Here is a 19,089-nt window from a genome sequence, read left to right on the forward strand (position 1 = left end):
AACCTTCCAGAGGTTGAAACCCAATTACAGAAGACAAAACCGGACATATTCTTTCTAAGTGAAACTGGAATAGGGCCGACCACTTCCCTAGATGAGTTCATAATTAACGGATACTCTAACAGCTAAATCTGACCCCCAAGATCGCCATGGGCATGGAATCATTATTTCCATGGCAGGTGCTCGTCTGAACTCCAATCTCTGGTCCCCCCCTCGCCAATCTTTCACGAAAAACACCTGTCTAGCTGAATCGACTGTGAAAAATTTCCCCCACTCTTTATCTGTGCCTAAATCAAAACGTGGATTCCATGAACAAAGCTTCTTTCTTAGAACTGCACGCCTGTGGAACTGTTCCGTCTGCCTGCTTCCCATCTGACTACAACTTGGATGTTTTCAAGTCCAACGTTAACAAATTCCTAATGAATCGCCCCCTTAAGTAAACACTTCATCAAATCTCCACTAACGTACTGTACTTGCAATAACCCTTATCCCTGAGTGGCTTCCAGGCCTTGATAAGTGGTGACCACCATGTAAAAAAAAAAAAAAAAAAAAAAAAAAAAAAAAAAAAAAAAGAAAAAGACCAAATTCTCCTCCACAACAATGCCCCAACCACACGTTGCTAAACCAACCCCGCAAAAGTTGAAATAATTGGGCTATGAAACTGCTCCATCTGCCATACTCTCCAAACTTCTCACCTACCGACTACTCCTTTTTCAAGCATCTCAACTTTCTATGCGAGAAATATTTCAAAAACCTAAGAGATATCAAAAACACCTTCAGCGACTTCAGCGATATCAGACCGCAAGATTTTTACGTTACTGGCATAAATACACAGGTTTTGTCTTGGCAAAAGTGTGTTGATTCTGATGGTGCTTATTTTGATTAATAAATATTTGTTTGAGCCAAGGTGTGTTCATCTGAATTTAAGTTAAAAAATTGCAAGAACTTGTCAACCTGATATATCTGGTAAATTGTAAAAATGTAATCTTTGTATCTTTAAATTTTAAACATAACACCTAAGGATAACTTAACAAAAAACATGAAATCCTACAAAATTGATTGCATCATTAAAGATTTACACTTTCAAGATTTATACTAATACAAAAATATCTTTAAAGTAAACTCAAAACATTTGGATTAAAAAATTTTTTTGCAGTAAAAAGGCAGAATTCTTTAATGCAAATATTTTTTTTTATATTGATTAGCAATTATAAAGGAAAACCTGGGTCCCAAAAATATAGTGGCAATAATTTCCACTTAAAATAATAGCATGTCAATTCTGGGGTTTTAAAATTAGATGTTAATTTTAGCACATTTTTTTTTTCTTAATAGAATTTTTTTGTATCTTATTTTTCATTTTTTTTTATTCTGATTTTACTTTTGTGATCTATTTTAGAATGATATGTTTAAGGAAAATTATACATTTTTTATGAATTTTTGTGATCTATGAAAATAAACATTCATTTATTTAGTAATAAAACTGCATATAGAACTTTAAAATATGAGTTTTGTTGTTTTTCAAGCATCTTGGATACAATTGTCTTTTTGCTCGGTGAAAATCCACTGTCAAGGTCCCAAGATGCCAGAAAGCCTCTTACTCTTATAGTTTCTCCCAGATTACTAGTCTTTGGAATTCCCTTATTTCTGACTGTAGTAATATGCAGAAGTTTAAATATAATGTGAACAAACATCTTGCTCATCTCCAACATTGTCTCCAGTAGACATGGTTCTAAATAGTAACTCCTTACATCTAAGTGGTTATGTGCTTTGTTTAGTGTGAACAATATATATATATATATATATATATACACACACACACCAGTTAGAAAAGTATTTCATCCAAGGCATGAAAATTGTTAAAAATGTTTTTACTATAGTCTTTATAATTAAAGGTACAAGATTCAATTTGAAATTTATCTTCAAAGTGCACTTTTACAAATTTTACAAAGTAAGGTATAAAAATTTAATTTAAATTGAATTAAAAAATTACCTTGGCTTTATTTTATGTAATGTACATTCTGTTGCACTTTAAAAAAAAAAAAAAAAAAATCATTGAAAATTTTATATCTATATCATTAATTGCAAGATGAAAGATAATGTTAAATTTATCTTTAAATTTATAAAAGTGCCTTGGATGAAATGCTTTTCTAACTCGTATCTTATCTTTTTAAGATAATATTTTAAAACTCCTCTATTTCAGTTTGTATTTCTCCTTACACCACAACTCATTTTTTGCAACCCCCTCTTTGTAATACAGGTCTGAATAATGAGAAAATCTGGATTTTTTTAACAAAAACTTTAAAATAACTTTTTTAGATTAAATTGTTTTAAACTTCTTTCAGAATAGAAAATCTTTAAAATTTAATAAGGAACATATTTCATACAGGTTTCATTAACAAATATTCAGTACATAACGAGAAAAATTGAGATGAAAATTTCAAAAGGACTGTATAACTGATTACGGTCAATAGTAGTCCTCGCCAGCGAAAGTCTTTGTTATTGTTATTCTATTATTATTATTATTATTTAAAACATTGTGTGTCCTGCTCTTTCGTGCGAGGACTAGTAATTATCCAGTTTTATTTTTTACTCATCAAGAATTGTATAAGTCAACTGAATTAAAGGAATAAATAAGATGGTCAACATTATGAATTTTGGAATATAACTTTTTGTCATTTATTCTGTCTCTCTCATATATATATATAATGTCATACTTAGAATTTTGAAATAGGATTGTTATAGTTCAATCCCATGATTAAACTTTCCCTTTAAAAAATAGAAACCTTCCCCCTCCATCCTTGACAAAGTACCATATTACTATCTAATTACCATAAAATATCACCTTCTCAGTTTATAAAGGAAAAGTGATTAAAACCTTTTGGCTCATACCTAAAAGTTTCAAGATATTACTGCTTTAACAGTGTTCAACGACATGAGATCTGCATTAACATTTACACTTGTATCAACAAGCTTCTAAAAATGGAGGACATCATGACCTTATTCATTAACCCAAAAAGTAACCATTGAAAATCCAGTGTGCATTAATGGTCAGCATCACATGAAATCAGCAGGTCCTCTTGTCATTGCCTATATATTAAACTGTTAGTTGATTGTTTTATGGCATATCAACCCTTTTCAGGTTATTTAATGTCAAATTCAGTGATTTTGAAGATAAATTTTTTAATATATTTTTTTTTTTACCAAGTCGGTTTCTATTTAACCCATAGTTGGGACACTAACAGGTACTACCACTCTGGGTCAGAGTGGACCTGGGAGCAATAGCAATTAAAGGGTGGCTACACACTCCCCAAAGCCCGCAAACTGGGGCCTCACCATCAGATATAGTTCAAGGTCATATCTACGACCTTTTAAAATGTTGGAGAAAAAAAAATTAAGATTTCATTCGATAAACGCGGTTTTACTGGAAAGAACTGTATCAAGGTCGTTTGTAAATCCTCTGAATATTGTCAACACACACAAAAAAATTTCAACCAATGACTAACCAAAATTCAAGAAAAGGCATTCATTCTTCCAGCAACACATCTATAAACATTTTATCTCTTCCCCTTGATCAAAAGGAATGTCAATTTTCGAATCAACCACAATGAATCTTATCTAAGTAACATTAAGTTATTCCAATTCCCCCAAAATTTGTCCCAGTCATTTCAAGAACATTGTTTCCTCAGGCCTATATTGTGTTTAGGACTTCATTCCTCTCCAAAGTGATTACTTTCCTAAAGTCAGAACATTTGTTTCCTTCAGACTAATATTTGGAAATCTTTGCATCTTTGTTATTCCAAAAATCTATATCCACTCTGAAATTTTACCCCCCCCTTGACCCTTCTTATTTCGTGTTTTTTCATCATATCCTCAGCTAATAAAGAAATGTATTTTATACAACGCCCTTTAGTTGTTATTGCTCTTTCAGCGTATTCTGTATCAGTAATATGTTTGAAACCTAATACAAAGTTCTGGACAGATCAAATTTTTCATTTGTTTTTTTTACTTTTTTTCTATTCCTTTTTGAACCAAGAAACATTGTTTGCCTTAACATGTCATAACCAGTCCATAACATCGAAACCTTGATTGAGTGCTGACAAAACTGACCATAAAGAGGATCTCTTTAATAATGAATAAAAATATGACCAGAATCTAATTTTCTATTGTTATATATATATATATATAGGATTTAAATCACAGATTTGATAGTAATTGTCTCTATTTTGGAGATGAGGTGTTTTCATTGATTGGGATTGTCGGACCGACTTCCTCATCTTGGTTGTTATTGTCACAACGTTTCGGCCGTTTTGCCCTCCGGCCTTCATCAGGTGTTTTGTATCGAACTGGGGAACCGTTTGTTAGGAGTCTCATAATAATAATAATAATAAAGGGTTGGGTTCGAGACTCCTAACAAACGGTTCCCCAGTTCGATACAAAACACCTGATGAAGGCCGGGGGGCAAAACGGCCGAAACGTAGTGACAATGACAACCAAGATGAGGAAGTCAGTCCGACAATCTCAATCAGAGATTTGATAATCAAATGATTTATTATCTTATCAAATATAGTGAAATATTTTCAAATTGATCCCAGCCAAATAGGAAAGCTTAACATATAAAATAGTGCAAATATAAATGTAGGAATTATGGTTAAATTCTGTGGATTAAAAATATATTCAAATCAAGAATTATTTTCAATAATGGCTCATATCAGAGGAAAATGCTAACTACATTTTCTTCTGATGATATAAGCCATTATCGAAAATCCATGGATTAAGGAAATAAATATAATTCTTTTCCATATATTTTTTTTTTCAAACAATAAAATCTGTGTGTCAGTCTATCTAAACACACCCGGCAGATTTTGACTAAAAAGCTGAGAACTCGTGTTTATGAGTCTCCAGTGATCGAAACAGAAATCCACATTTTGGGGATTTACAAAACAAAATCAGAATTCTATTACAAAGCCAAGAACTAACACAAAATAAAATGTGAAAATTGCTGAACCAATCAAATCAACGTTAAATTTTAAAAATATTTAAAAGTCTACCAAAATGGTGCTCAATTCCACAAGGACAGAGCTGGTATCAACACAATTGATTCTCCATTAAACCTACCCACAGTCAATGCTTATGCATTGAGAGAAATAGGTTGCAAAATTATAGTGTGTTCCTCATGTCAGTAACTTAAAAAAAAAAATTAAGATTCATGCGTGCATACGCGTCTAACATTAAATGAAGTAAATTGCATATCAAACATTTACATTTTTTTAATTTAAGGTGTTTATTATGAAGTTCATTAAAAAAAAAAAAAAATAAAATAAAGCCTCCTATTTCTTTTTCATCTCAAAAAAGTTGAAGTGATATGAAGATTGGACTGGTACCATTAAAACAAGCGCTCTTTTGTGCTCCAGAATTTATTTTCTATATAGTCACCATCATTCTCAATGCACTTTTTCTAGGAATTTCAATGACTCAGCTCTGCTTCTGACACATCCATGACAAGGATTGTTTTCTTAGTCTCACACTGGCAATATTGGGAACAGAGATGAAACTTTTAGGTTATAAATGCATAAGTTCAATCATCATAATGAAATTTGCAATTCTCCCTGATTGCATTTGGACAGAATAAAAATAGGAGGCATGCCCCGTGTACGTTAAGTAATGAAAGGCAAAGTAATTAATTCTGCGGCACTTGTACAGTTTAATCAAGACATTAAAAAATGAAAATATCGAGAAAAAAAAAAAAAAAAAAAAAAAAAAAAAAAAAAAAAAAAAAGGTTATATTTTACAGATCTGTTTTGGATTGAAGATCTGAAACAAAAAATTTCACTTAATTTGATCGAGTAGTTTTTTTTTTTTTTTACAGTAAAAAAAAAAAAAAGCATGTTGAAGATAGACCTTTGAATTTTTTGAACATGCCACAGGGAGATAACTCAATGTAAAGTGCCAACACTCCCTCCCTTTTGCTCGGTATCAAATTGTTTTTTTTTCTGCTGTAAAAAAAAAAACTACTTGATAAAATTAAGTGAAATTTCTTTTTTTCGGAGAACTTCATTTCATAATGACTACGTACAATTTAAACTTTTCTTTCGATATTTTCATTTTATAATGTCTTGATTAAACTGTACAATACCAATTCTGCTGACATGGTAAAAAAACCAGTGACAGACATATCAAGTGATAGTCACCCACTTCATACTAATGTCACATTTGTTTCCATTTAAACAAGGCCAATAGCCATTAGTCGCGTGCTCTCGTGTAACGAATGAATGCGTGAATGTAGGATTGACATGAAATTCTAAAATGACCGAAAAATGGGCTGAAATGACTTAAATAAAAAGTAAATGACTTCGAATGACTTTAATGAACTTAAGGATGAATTGAATGACCTAAAGAATGACTTGAATGCTTAAAAAATAACTGGAATCCTTCAAAAACAACTTGAATGATCTGGAGAACAACTTGAATGTCTTTAAGAGTAATTGGTTGTAAAGTGGGTGATCATTTTACATTAAATTAATACAGAAAATGATCCCCCACTTTATATCACAGTTACAAACATAAGTACAGCATGTAAGAACAGATACTACGCTTTGATCTTGGCCAAAAGGCCAAGGAAAGCTTAAAAAGCTAATAACAGCATGTATTAACAACAGACCTTTGATCTTAACCAAAAAGGCCAAGCACAAAAGTGTTACGGACAGACCGACAGACCAACCAACCGACCGACTGACTGACGGAGTGACTTATAGAGTCGCTTGCACGTGACTAAAAAATGTTTGATGAACAAGCTATGTTTTCAAACTGAATCACAACATGGAATCATTTACTGGTTAAACAAGCTGCATGCGTGTGAGATGACGCCATAAAAAATAATGAAGAAATGATGAATGTGAGAAGTATGAAGGGCCAACATTGCCTTCACATTTTCTCCAAGTTTCAGAAAAATCTAATGGATGGAGCAAAAGTTATGGGGTAAAAAGTGTCTTTTTTTTTTTTTGCAATTTTGGGGCATTTGTGATCCCGGGAATGCTGAATTGCAGTGAAAACGGACAAATGATGCAGTTTCACACCTTAAAGACATGTATATTTGAATTCAGAACCATGAAAAACTACTATATAAGTATACATATCAAGTTCTTGGGTAATATGAAAAAAGAGCTCCAAAAAGGCATGTTTTTTTAGTCCTAAAAGTCCCAGAGGAATGCGAACCAGAATTCTGCCAGGGTCACCCATACTGAATTTATATCAAGAACAATAGCTTCTACATTTTGGCCAAGTTTCAGGAAAATCTAATGGATGGATCAAACACTATGGGGCAAAAGGGTCATTCTTGGCCATTTGGGGGCATTTTTAACCTCTTTTGAGCCCCTGGAGATACCGAATCCCAGTGTAAATAGATAATGGTGCAGTTTCAGGCCTTAACACATGTATATTTGGTTGGTTGGTTGGTTGTTTTACGGCATATCAACCTTTTTCAGGTTATTTAATGCCAAATCTAATTCTGAGGAACGATTTTTAATGGAGTATATTTGTTTTTTTTAAGTCGGATTCTGTTTAACCCATAGTTGGGATGCTAACAGGTACTACCACTCCGGGTCAGAATGGACCTGGGAGCAATGGCAATTAAAGGGTGGCTCCACACTCCCCAAGGCCCGCAAGGTGGGGCCTCACCATCGGATATAGTTTTAGGTCATATCCAGGACCATGTATATTTGAGTTGACCACCGTGAAAAACCACTATATAGTCAGATATATCTAGTTTTTGTCAAGAAATATGAAAAAAGAGCCACAAAAAGAGGCCTTTTTAGCACTGAAAGTCCCCGGGGATGCCAACCAGAATTTTGGCCAAGTTTTAAAAAAAAAAAATAAATAAATAAAAAAATCTAATGGATGGATCAAAAGTTATGGGGCAAAATGTATCATTTTCAGCCACTTTGGAGCATTTTTGACCTCTTGAGCCCCTGGGGGCACAACGGAAATTTTTGTAAAAAATGATTTTTTTTTACTGCGCACATCTATTTAATCAAATATAATTTATGGCAAAATTTCAGGAAAAACTAATCGACGCACGGAAGCAACTGAAAACATGGGTCCCTCTCCGATAAATCGGGGACCAACAACATGAGGCTTGGTAAAAGGGCCACATAATATGTAATATGAAAAAAAGAGTTCCAAAAAGGCATGTTTTTTTTTTTTAGCCCTAAAAGTCCAAGAAGAATGCGAAAAGAAAAAAAAAAGTTGTTAATACATACCGTTCTCCAATGTCCTGAACATCACGAGAGTAAGGGGCACTACTTGGTACATTATCTTCTTCAATTGTGTCAGGAAGATTTTTGGCTTGATTGAAATGAATCACTTTATCTTGAAATAAATAGAAAATCATGAGGGTTTCTCATCAAAACGAAAGGCAATGGTGGGCATACACGTCTAAACGTTGTATAAATTAAAGTATCAATATTGATGAGGACAATAAAGACAATCAAGTAATTTTATTTTTATAAAGAATCATTTTTTAAGTGATTAATCGTGACTTCATAGGTATTATCACATTAATCTAGTAAGTATGAATTTTTATTATCTCCCTTTATTTCTGTTTGAGATTTGTTTTGATTTTTTCAAAACAGTGAGTAAGTTAGTCTTAACACTTATAAAATTCGATTTTCTTATTTAAAAATAAAACTACTTTATCAATTTACATGATTTTTTAGAATATGATTTTCGTCACATGTATGTATAACCAAAAACTGATTACAAAATTTAACCTTCCAGAATGCATTTCAGTTTCTTTGTAAATAAGTTAGCCAATATGTTTTTTTTTTTAACTATTTAAAAAAAAAAAAAAAAAAAAAAAAAAATAGGGGAGCACAGATAGTCATTTCTGGCTTCAACATTCTTAGCAATTCCTCATTTATTAAACGTTTTAGAAGCAATGCAATCATTTTATAAAGATTAAAACAAAAAAACGTTAGGTTTTGTGTACATTTGAAGCCAAACACATCTAATACGTATTTATTTTATTCAAATTCAACCAGCCCTTCTATCAAGGAACACAAACCCTAACGTGAATTTCGCGTGACCAACACACCGTTCCGACATTTGAAAAGACTACCGTAAAAACAACAAACGGTCGTCTACTGATTCTATGCTCCAACAACAACATGGCAAAAAAAAAAAAAAGACATACTGATGATGAAGTGTATCTTCAAAATATATTTATATAATAACTTGTTTTCATTAATAATTTTATAACCACATGATACTATAAGTTAAATTTAACTTTCAAAATAATATTTATAAAAGTTAAAATTGAAAAGACTTAGATAATGCCAGTAAATTTATAAAAAAAAAAAAGCAGTTTAATAAGCAATATAAAGAAGCACAAATCAAAGAACTTATTACTTTACATTTAAAAAAATAAATCATCCCATAATAATTTTATTTTAATAGTTTTGTCAAACGAACAGTAATTTTTAATTTAATTCTATTTATATATGTATTTGTTTGCACAGCAGGTTTGAGAATTTTATATACGTCTTCCAAGTCTACATAATCAGAATGCATTTTGGTTTCTTTATAAACAAGTTAGCCAATGTTTTTCAAAAATTTTGCATCCCTGTGCCTATTTTACAAGCCTTTTAATGGAAAGTGTTGAGAAACTCCAAGTCCTTGCACTCTCTCATCTTAAAAACTCTGCAAACAGCAAAATCCCACCCCTACACTGTAGGGATCCTTAGATGCTGAAAAACTTTTACTCAAATAGTTTCTTCACTTGAACTGCTAAACTTTCGAATTCCCTCTTTTGTCCCTGCTTCTTTGACTGTAGACATGCAGAAGTTTGTGGAATGTGAACAGACATCTTGCTGCTCAACTCCCTACATAGTATCCCTGCAAATTTTTTCCAAAATAGTACATCCAAGTCTCACTGTGCTTTGTTTATGGTGAAAAAGCAGTTTAAAAAGAAAACAAATAACTTTTAAATACAGTGCATACAGGTATTTTATTTAGAAATTTAAGACTCCCATTTTCTGGAATGACAGTGACAAATAAGATATCACCCTTTATAATAAATTATCTTCCTCTCAGATAATATGGGGGAAGGGCTTTCATTTTAATGAATTTTTCTTGTCAGTTTGACCATGTCTAATTATCGAGTCCAAATCAAATGGACAGCAGAAACTGGAAATCAATAAGGAGCAGACAATTTTAACTATCATCAAAATTGAAAGTATGCAATTTATATATATATATATATATATATATATATAAAAAAAAAAAAAAAAAAAAAAAAAAATGGAGCTTAGATCAATACCAAAGTATAAAGTCTTATTAAACAGTTGTGTTGCAAATCTTTCTTACCAATGACCTTAGTTTACAAAAAATAATTCTTTCCAAAATTTGAGGAAAAAAAAAAAAAAAAAAAAAAAAAAAGAGTACAAACGAGATTTGTTCCTGAAATATTAGAATTTGCATAAACAAAATTTCTTTGAAACCACATCAAGACAAATATTTTATTAAAAATCATTCCATATTTTTTTGTTTAAAAAAGTCAAGTTTTAAAAGTTTAAAGCAAAAAATTTAATGATTTTTAATAAAATATTTGAATCTTAACATGGTTTCAAAGACATTGTTTCAAATTTTAAATTCTCTTAAAGATGCGAATTCTCATTACTTACATGTATATTTTACAAGCCAGACAGCAGCCACAAGAGACTCGAGAAAATTCAAGGCTTCAAGGTAATAGGAAGGTTTCAAAGGACCACAGTGCGCCTTTGTGCTGGGTATACAATCAATCTGTGTAAAGATCTGTACTATCATCATCATAATTATGGCACCTGAAAAAAAAAAAAAAAAAAAAAAGCCATTTTTTTTGTATAAGTAAAACTGAGTTTGCTGCAAAAAAAAAAAAAAATTTCCTTTAATGAAAGGTGCCTTTTCTGAATGCTATATAGCCAGAAGTCGACAGTAATGGTAATCCTCTTAAACTACAAGAGGCGTTCAAAAAGTAATGCCTCCTATTTAAAAAAAAAAAAAAATTTTTATTCTACTTGAATGGATCAGAAAAGATTGCAAATTGCATGGTTCTGATGACTCAACTTCTGAAACTGAAACATGCCCATGCACGGCTATCATGCCACTGCCGACTAAAAGCACTTCAAGAATAGTGACTATGTACAAAAATAAATTCTGGAGCACAAAAGGTTGCGCATTTTAATGGTACCACTCCAGTGTTCATAGCTCTTCAACTTTTTTTTTTTTTTTTTTTTATACAATTAAAAATAGGATGCATTACTTTCGGAATAACCCTTGTGCATAATATTAAAAAGACAAATCACCAAATAAGAAGCCAGTGCATTTTTTTTTAGTGGTTCATCGTACGTTGGGGGATGGGATTAAAAAAAAAATTTAAAAAAAAAAAAAAAAAAAAAAAAAAAAAAAAAATTATTAACACTTTGGTTTACAAGTGATAAATTATGCTGATTTGCTTTCCTCCACTAACGAGAAAATTTGCCTCCTAAATGAAAAGTTTTTCTTTTTTATTAATATGGAGCAACTATCTCCAGTCAATTGGACCAAGATGGCAGATAGGGAACAGCTGTCAGATATGTAGGTTAAACTGCAAATACCCAGTGAGCAGTCCTGGACCAACTGGCAATCTACTAAGAGGGTGTATATGAAATCTGCTTTAGTCAGGAATATCTACATGAAATACATGCAGATTACCCAATGTAAAATTTAAACTCGACAGACGTTAAAAAGGAAGAATGTGAAAATGTTATAACAAGACAAACTAAAATTAATTGTTTCTGATAAAAAAAAAACGAAATGTTTTCAAACATCAGAGACAGCAGAAACAGTGACTGTGGCTTAACAAGTACATATAATCAATGAACTGCTGGACACAGCAGTCTTATATTTAATCTAGCATGGATGCCCAGTGTTGCCCGGGTGTTTGGAGATGTATGCTGAGCAAAAAAAAAAAGAAAAAAAAAGGTCAATTTTTTTTAAACCTTGACCCCTATTATGACCCCTTAACATTTGTTTGGGCTCAAATCAAGTTATTAAGTTAGATCCATGTCCAAGGAACATATATCTAAAATTTCAAGGGCTTAGACCCAAAATTGTCGGAGGAGTTTGGTAGAGTTCTCAAAAGGTTAAATCGTTGAACTTTGACCCCTTAACAGCCAAATTTCTGGCCGAAAACCGATCACGTAGATTTTTGATAATTCTGTTTGGATTATTCATACCACAATTCTCATTTTGAGCATTATTTTCACATTTTGGCTGATGCAACCTTTGAACTTCTTCAGGTTCATCTTGTAGAGCTCTGAAATCTATGCAAGGACCCGTGGCATAATGGATAAAGTACTTGGTAAAATTCAGTTGTAAGCAACTCTCTTCTATTGAAGGTTTAATCTCTACTGAAGACAATATTCAAAATACAATTGCAAGTAACCTGTGACTTCTACCTGGTTATGGCTGATGGTACAGGAGTATGCTACCTCTGTGGATTAAATAAAGAGCTCCATTTGAAATTCAGAGTTTGACAAGATACACCTGAAGAAGGTCGAAGGTTACATCAGCTGAAACATGGTGAAAATAACACTCAAGAACAGTAGTCCAATCCAAATACTACAAGTTATCAATCCCCAACTCCAAAAATCAGAACCATTGATCATAGTTGCCTCTAAGTGATACATTCTTATGTTTTGTCTGATGTAATCTCTGACGTTCTTCAGATGTATCTTGCTTAACTCTGGAATCTTTCTGTTGAACTCAAGAATCTGTACAGAATTTTGAACGGAACGTTTTATTTAATACCAGAGTTCGACAGAAAGATTGCCGAGTTGGGCAAGATAAACCTGAAGAAGGTTTAATGGTCAGACCAAAATGTGACAATAACATTAAGAGGAGAACAGTAGTTTAAATTGAAATTAATGGCTCTCGTCTTGGGGAAGCTCTATGTCTTGACAAGCTTCTAAAACTGATCTTCACTCCTGATATGAAATCGAACCCGTACACCAAATCTGTTACTAAGATTGCTTGAAAATGGTTGGCTCATTCTACCGCTCTAGAAGGTATCTCATTGCGGATGTATTCCTCTATAAGAGACAGGTATGCCCTAAAATGGAGTACTGTTGCTACATCTGGGCAGGAGCTGCTTGGCGTGCTCTATCCTATTTTGATAGAGTTCAAAACCGGCTTCGAAACCTAGCAGGTGATGCCCTTTTCTCCTCCCTGCAACCTCTTTCCCACAGAAGAGACATTGCAAATCTGTCAACTCTATCGGTATTTTCATGGCAAGTGTTCAACTGAACTCCAGTCTATGGTCTCCCCTGTCAAACTTTCACAACAAATACAGTCACTATATACGATTACCCCCACTCTCCGTATCTAAATATAAACGCATTCCATGAACAAAGCTTTTCCAGAACTGCCTGCTTGTGGAACACTGTTCTGCTGGCCTGCTTCCTGGTTGAATACAACATAGCCTTCAAATCCAATGTAAACAAATTCTTGTTGAACCGTCCCCTTAAATAATCAAATTTTACCCAATCTACACCATTAACGCTTACTACACTACCACCTTATATTCATTAACTCTTATCCTCGAGTTGCCTTCAGGCCTTTATAAGTGGTGACTACGAAGTACAAAAAAAAAAAAAAAAAAAAAAAAAAATTATATGTATATATATATATATATATATATATATATATATATATATATAATCCAAATAATAAATAACCCAATGGTGTACTTTTATTTTAGGCATTACTTTCACTCATTTCTGGTTCAGATTTATACTTCATCCACAGGTAATAAACGTTATTGATTAGATTATCTTTACGGTTTAACAAGCAAGAAAATTGTTTGCAGGCACAGAGATGAACAAAGCCAACAACTCACCAATTGTAAAGATGATAAAAGGTATGTGTCGGATGAAGAGAGTCTGACGTGAAAATTCAAAATAACCGGAAATGTAGATGTGATAATGTTGTAGGTAAATGTAGATGTTGATGGAGAACATGGCAAACCAGGCGGCAACGTAAGAATAAACGATTATCGACACAGGATCTGGATAACACGACACACATAATGACGGAACAAGGGACGAAATCAAACATAAGGTCATCTGAAAAGAGAAATAAAAAGTATTAAAAATAATTATAAAAATAAAATATATACGCAATATAAAAGATATATACTGTTCCTCAATTGAAATTCATTTTTGAGATGAGCATTATATATATTAACTTATTTTTATTTCGGACTATCATTCTCATCTTTATTAGATGTTGTTTTCATCTTTATTGGTTGTTTTTCACGACGTTGAATCTCTACGGTTCCAAATGGACATTGTCTGAAGATAGCGGTTTCAATCCTACTCAAAGTGTGCCAGAGGTTTACTTGGCAAAAAACGTGATGAGACGACAACAACTACGGATGGCAGTGATTGCTGAGAATGCAGTCAGGAAATTCGAAGTTCTTATCCGTTGCGGTTACCACCTGACAAAGGCCAGAGGAACAGTTGGCCGAAACGTTGTGAAAAACTAATAAAGATGAGAATGATAGTAGGAAATAAAAATAAATTAATATAAAAGATGTTCTATATTACACGGATTACTCATGCCAAAGTTGTCAAGTTTAATTCTGTAGATAGGTTAATCTATATGCCTATAAAGTTCATTTTTTATTTGGTTTTTGTTGCAGTGACATTGGGATTAAAAGCCTACTTTTTCTATTTAAAATGCATTAAAAAAAAAAAAAAAAAAAAAAAAAAAAGGAACTTCTTAATATATTCAGTCATGGATATGCGAGCGATTTCATAAAGGTAAACTAATTTGCATATATCTCTTTGAAGTCATCTCTAAATCTACCTGTAATTTCAGTGAATTTCTATTTGTAACATTTGTTTATCTGATGCCAATACTACAATCATGTTTGTTTCTAAGAAACATAAGACAAGACAATGGATGAGAACTCAGATGTGGAGAAAGTAAATTTGGATGGCGAACATAGGTTTTCCAGAAGTTTGGTTACCATGGCGATACCATTGGAGAACAGGCTGGAGCAGGTTTTACTGTGGTTGCAAGAATCAGGTCTAAGTTCAGTAAACTTACTGCCATTATTAACCAGCACACATTAAACACATGGCATGTATGCACTACGTAATGATGCATGGAAGTGAAACCTGGCCAATAAAAGTCAACGATATACATTATACGGAAAGACAACATAAGAATGAGAACCTGGATGTGTACTGAAAGTCTTAGAAACAGGCTTAGATGTGATTCCAGTGAAAGATTAGGGAAATGTGCGCCAAACAAGATTTCATTGGTATGGTAAAATTGAAGGATTGGACGGAAGTTCTTGGCTTAATAGATGTAGAACAGTTGAGGTCGCAGGAGAAAGCCAAAGTAAACATGAGATGAAGTGATGGTTACGGCTAGGACAACAGCATATTCTTTTAATTGTTTTGACTCTCGAGTGTGTATCTGTTGATACCTTATATGCTTTTATGTACAATGATGTGGTTCTTGGTTGATTAACTGTGTTGGATATAAACTAGAGAGTCAAAACAATGAAAAGAATATTCTGTTGTCATGGCCCTAGTGACGAGCCTGGGTTTGAGAGAAAGAGGGATAAATAAACTCTTGACCAAAATTAGATTCATTTGGAACCTAATTTATAAAAGCTGTCCAACACATGTCTGTATATGAAAGAAACATGAAACCAAACAGTAAAGTGAAGCAAAAAATTTTAAAAGTCCTAAACTGTAAAGTTTTCATAAAAGAAAGTATAATGAAGCATAATCTTTTCATAATTTCAAACAGTGCATACACTCATCTATTATATAAATCTCGCCCGACCGACCGCCTGCCTGCCTTTATGTATTTTTGTATGTATTTATGTTTTTATGTCTGCCTAAAACTATCAATAGATGCAATAGATTTTCATGAAATCTGTATAGTGAAGCTTGACCCTTCGGGCGACAAATATCGAAAAATTGGCAAAAAATATTAATTCCTTCACCCTCAACTGAGCACTTTTCTATTAGGGAGGGGCCGCTTTTTTCATCAATATTTTTGAAAGTCATTCCTTCTTTATGATTGACTAGTCTTAATTTAAACCCACATCATTTCTGGTTTGGTGATGCGCGCAACAGCAAAGTCGTCATTTTTTTTTCTTTCACATTCTTTTCCTCCTTCGCGGTACGAGTTAGAGCCTGCCTACTATCACTTTTTTTTTTTTTTCACAGACCTCCAAACACCCGGGCTAGTATTACATATATATATATATATATATATATATATATATGTGTGTGTGTGTTGTTCCAAAAGTAAGGTCTCCTATTTTTTTTTTTTTACTCAAAAACTAAAACATTAAAAGAACTACAAAGATGAGAGTACAGGTCTATTGCCAAGGTCGCTAGGAGGATGGTGGGATCCTTCTACCGCTCCAGAAGATATCTCACTACTGATGCAATTCTCTATCTGTATAAAAACCAAGTACGTTCAAAGATGGAGTACTGCTGCTACATTTGGGCAGGAGCTGCTAAAAACAGCCTATCCTGCCTTGACAGAGTACAAAATAGACTTTGTGGCTTAGTGGGGGATGCCCTTTTCTCTTCCCTGCAGCCTCTCTCCCACAGAAGAAACGTTGCGATCCTGTCTTTGTTTTATTAATTTTCATGGCAAGTGCTCATCTGAGCTCCAATCTCTGGTCCCCTCTCGCCAATCTTTCACGAAAAACACCCGTCTGGCTGAATCCACTGTCATTAATTTTCCCCACTCTTTATCTGTGCCTAAATCCAAGCGTAGATTCCATGAGCAGAGCTTCTTTCTTAGAAGTGCACGACTGTGGAACTCTCTTCCGATTGCCCGTTTCCCACCTGACTACAACTTGGATGTCTTCAAGTCCAACATCAACAAATTCCTGACAAACCGCCTCCTTAAGTAAGATACTTTGTTGAATCTCCAATGCTGACAATTATTATGATACTATCCCATTGATTACTGTACTCGCAATAACCCTTATCCCTGAGTGGCTTCCGGGCCTTGATAAGTGGTGATCTCCATGTAAAAAAATAAAATAAATAAAATAAAAAATAAACAAGTAACTTCTTGTGCTCCAGAATTTATTTTCTACATAGCCACAATTCAATACAGTTTTGCCAGCCTCTTTTGATGCCGCAGTCATAAAAGTCCAGAGCGCACTTTGTCACATCAGTTACCACTGAAATCGATGAACTGATCCCTTAACTGTGCTGACATCAACTGCATTGACTTAGTAAACATTCAACAGGTGTTGGTTAACGTTGATTAGCTCAATTTTTCTCTGTATGGGGAAATTCAATGATGCATCTTTGATTCTGACACATGTCCATGACAGGTGTTGCTTTCTTAGAGTCTCACACCATCAATATCTGCAATAGAAAGATGAAACTTTCAGGTCATGAATGCATAAGTTCAGTCATCATGACAATAGAATTTGCAATCCCCTCTAATTCATTTAAGCGGAATAAAAAATAGGAGCCATTACTTTAGGAACGTCCCTCGTGCTCAATATGTGAGTAATTGACCCGATATTTGCTCTTGAGGGACACTATCATGAATGACTAATAAAACTGAAGGATAAAGATAAAATATAAACATTGATGCAGACAATATCAATAAGGGTTTTATCACTCAATGAGGAGCCCCTCCCTGAACTTTTGCCATCTATCCGTCCCAAACTATCCACTGTCATTGGTCTTCCCTTTGGCCTCTTATGTTCACAAAAGTGTCCATTATTCTGTTGTCCTGATGGACCATCTGTTGTCATGTTGTCTGATTATGTACCCCGCCTATTTGTGTTTGAATGTTTTGATGGCAATATTGATGTCAATAACTTGTTTGTCCTCTAAAAATAGAAACACCAGACCACTTGCGAAATACTGTTCTATAAGAGTGGTCCTCAAAATACCGAACCATAAGAACTCCCCGTTTCAGAAATAAACTACAGGCAATCTCAGCAATATATAAAATTAAAAAGTTCTCAATTTAAGTAATGCTCATAACGTATAAAAAAAAAAAATTTTTTTTCAATGGTTACCAATATTCCAATTTGAGCAAATGCAGTCCAAAGCGTTTTGATTGTGCGATATGGTGGTTCCATCGCATCTGTGAATAAATTTAACCGGTCAGTCATGCCGTCGGCTTCTGTGGATACATCAGGACCAAAATAATGACCCTGCAGAAAGAAAAATGGAAAGAAAGAATGTTAGATTGAACATGAAATAAATTTGAAAAAAAAAAAAAAAAAAAAAAAAAAGTGTTTAGAAGTCAAAAATAAAAAAATAAACACTGACCTTGACCTGGTGTAAGTCGACCATCCCCATTTTTTCTGCGTATGTGCTAATTAAAAGTTATAGGTTAAACGTTTTTTGTGTCGCTTGTGTATACATATGGATTTAGGTCATATGCTAATGGACAAGGTTAGAAAATATACAATGGTCACCCACTAAAAGTAAGGTTAGAAGAACACCAGAAAGCTGTAATACATGGATTACAAAAAGTCGGGTATGCTCGAGTATATACGGAAAGGAAAAAAACAGAAACCATTTATCATTATGAGACAAAGTAAAACTTATAGACAAAGAAGAATGTTGGAGAGTTAGACGATTCAAAGTGGCAGCGGATAGGCTAGGTGACAATCACCTAAGCCTGATATACAATTTAATACACTATGGGAACCATTAATTATAAATAATGTCACCATTTAAAATTATATGCATATATATATAAGAAGCAGAAGTGAAAATCGTAAATTAAAATTTACAAGTCAAATTTATTTTGACAGAACACCTCAAAAGATAATTAATATATCCTTATTTCGTGGAGTTTCAAAGAATGCAAAATTCTTCTCTCCACTTTAATTAAGTGGAGAATTTCAAACCACATGTCATCATTTAACAATATAAAATGCAGATGCTAAACAGGGAAACATCCTTAACGACTATTATTTAAAAAAAAAAAAAAAAAAAAAAAAAAAAAGATCTAAGAGCAACCCTTTCTCAAATAGGAAATTATCAGTAAATCTAATTCTTA

At 33.1% G+C, this 19,089-nt stretch overlaps 1 protein-coding gene and 1 pseudogene across 3 annotated transcripts in view; both read right to left on the minus strand.

Annotated features, from left to right (window-relative positions):
* The window catches only part of LOC145248881 (transmembrane protein 192-like), a 101,367-nt gene that overhangs the window by 2,612 nt on the left and 79,666 nt on the right, over window positions 1–19,089 (minus strand). For all 3 annotated transcript variants that reach the window (XM_080110641.1, XM_080110640.1, XM_080110639.1), the window contains 4 exons: window positions 18,095–18,232; window positions 13,907–14,132; window positions 10,674–10,832; window positions 8,253–8,361 (listed from right to left, as the gene is read on the minus strand). In XM_080110641.1, coding sequence (XP_079966767.1) covers window positions 8,253–8,361; window positions 10,674–10,832; window positions 13,907–14,132; window positions 18,095–18,232 — 632 coding nt within the window. The remainder of the gene's footprint in view (window positions 1–8,252; window positions 8,362–10,673; window positions 10,833–13,906; window positions 14,133–18,094; window positions 18,233–19,089) is intronic.
* LOC145249151 (U2 spliceosomal RNA) lies at window positions 6,449–6,620 on the minus strand (annotated as a pseudogene).

Source organism: Euprymna scolopes, chromosome 27, assembly GCF_053919585.1.
Source record: "Euprymna scolopes isolate OS-2025 chromosome 27, ASM5391958v1, whole genome shotgun sequence".
In the NCBI taxonomy this organism is placed as follows: Eukaryota; Metazoa; Mollusca; class Cephalopoda; order Sepiida; family Sepiolidae; genus Euprymna; species Euprymna scolopes.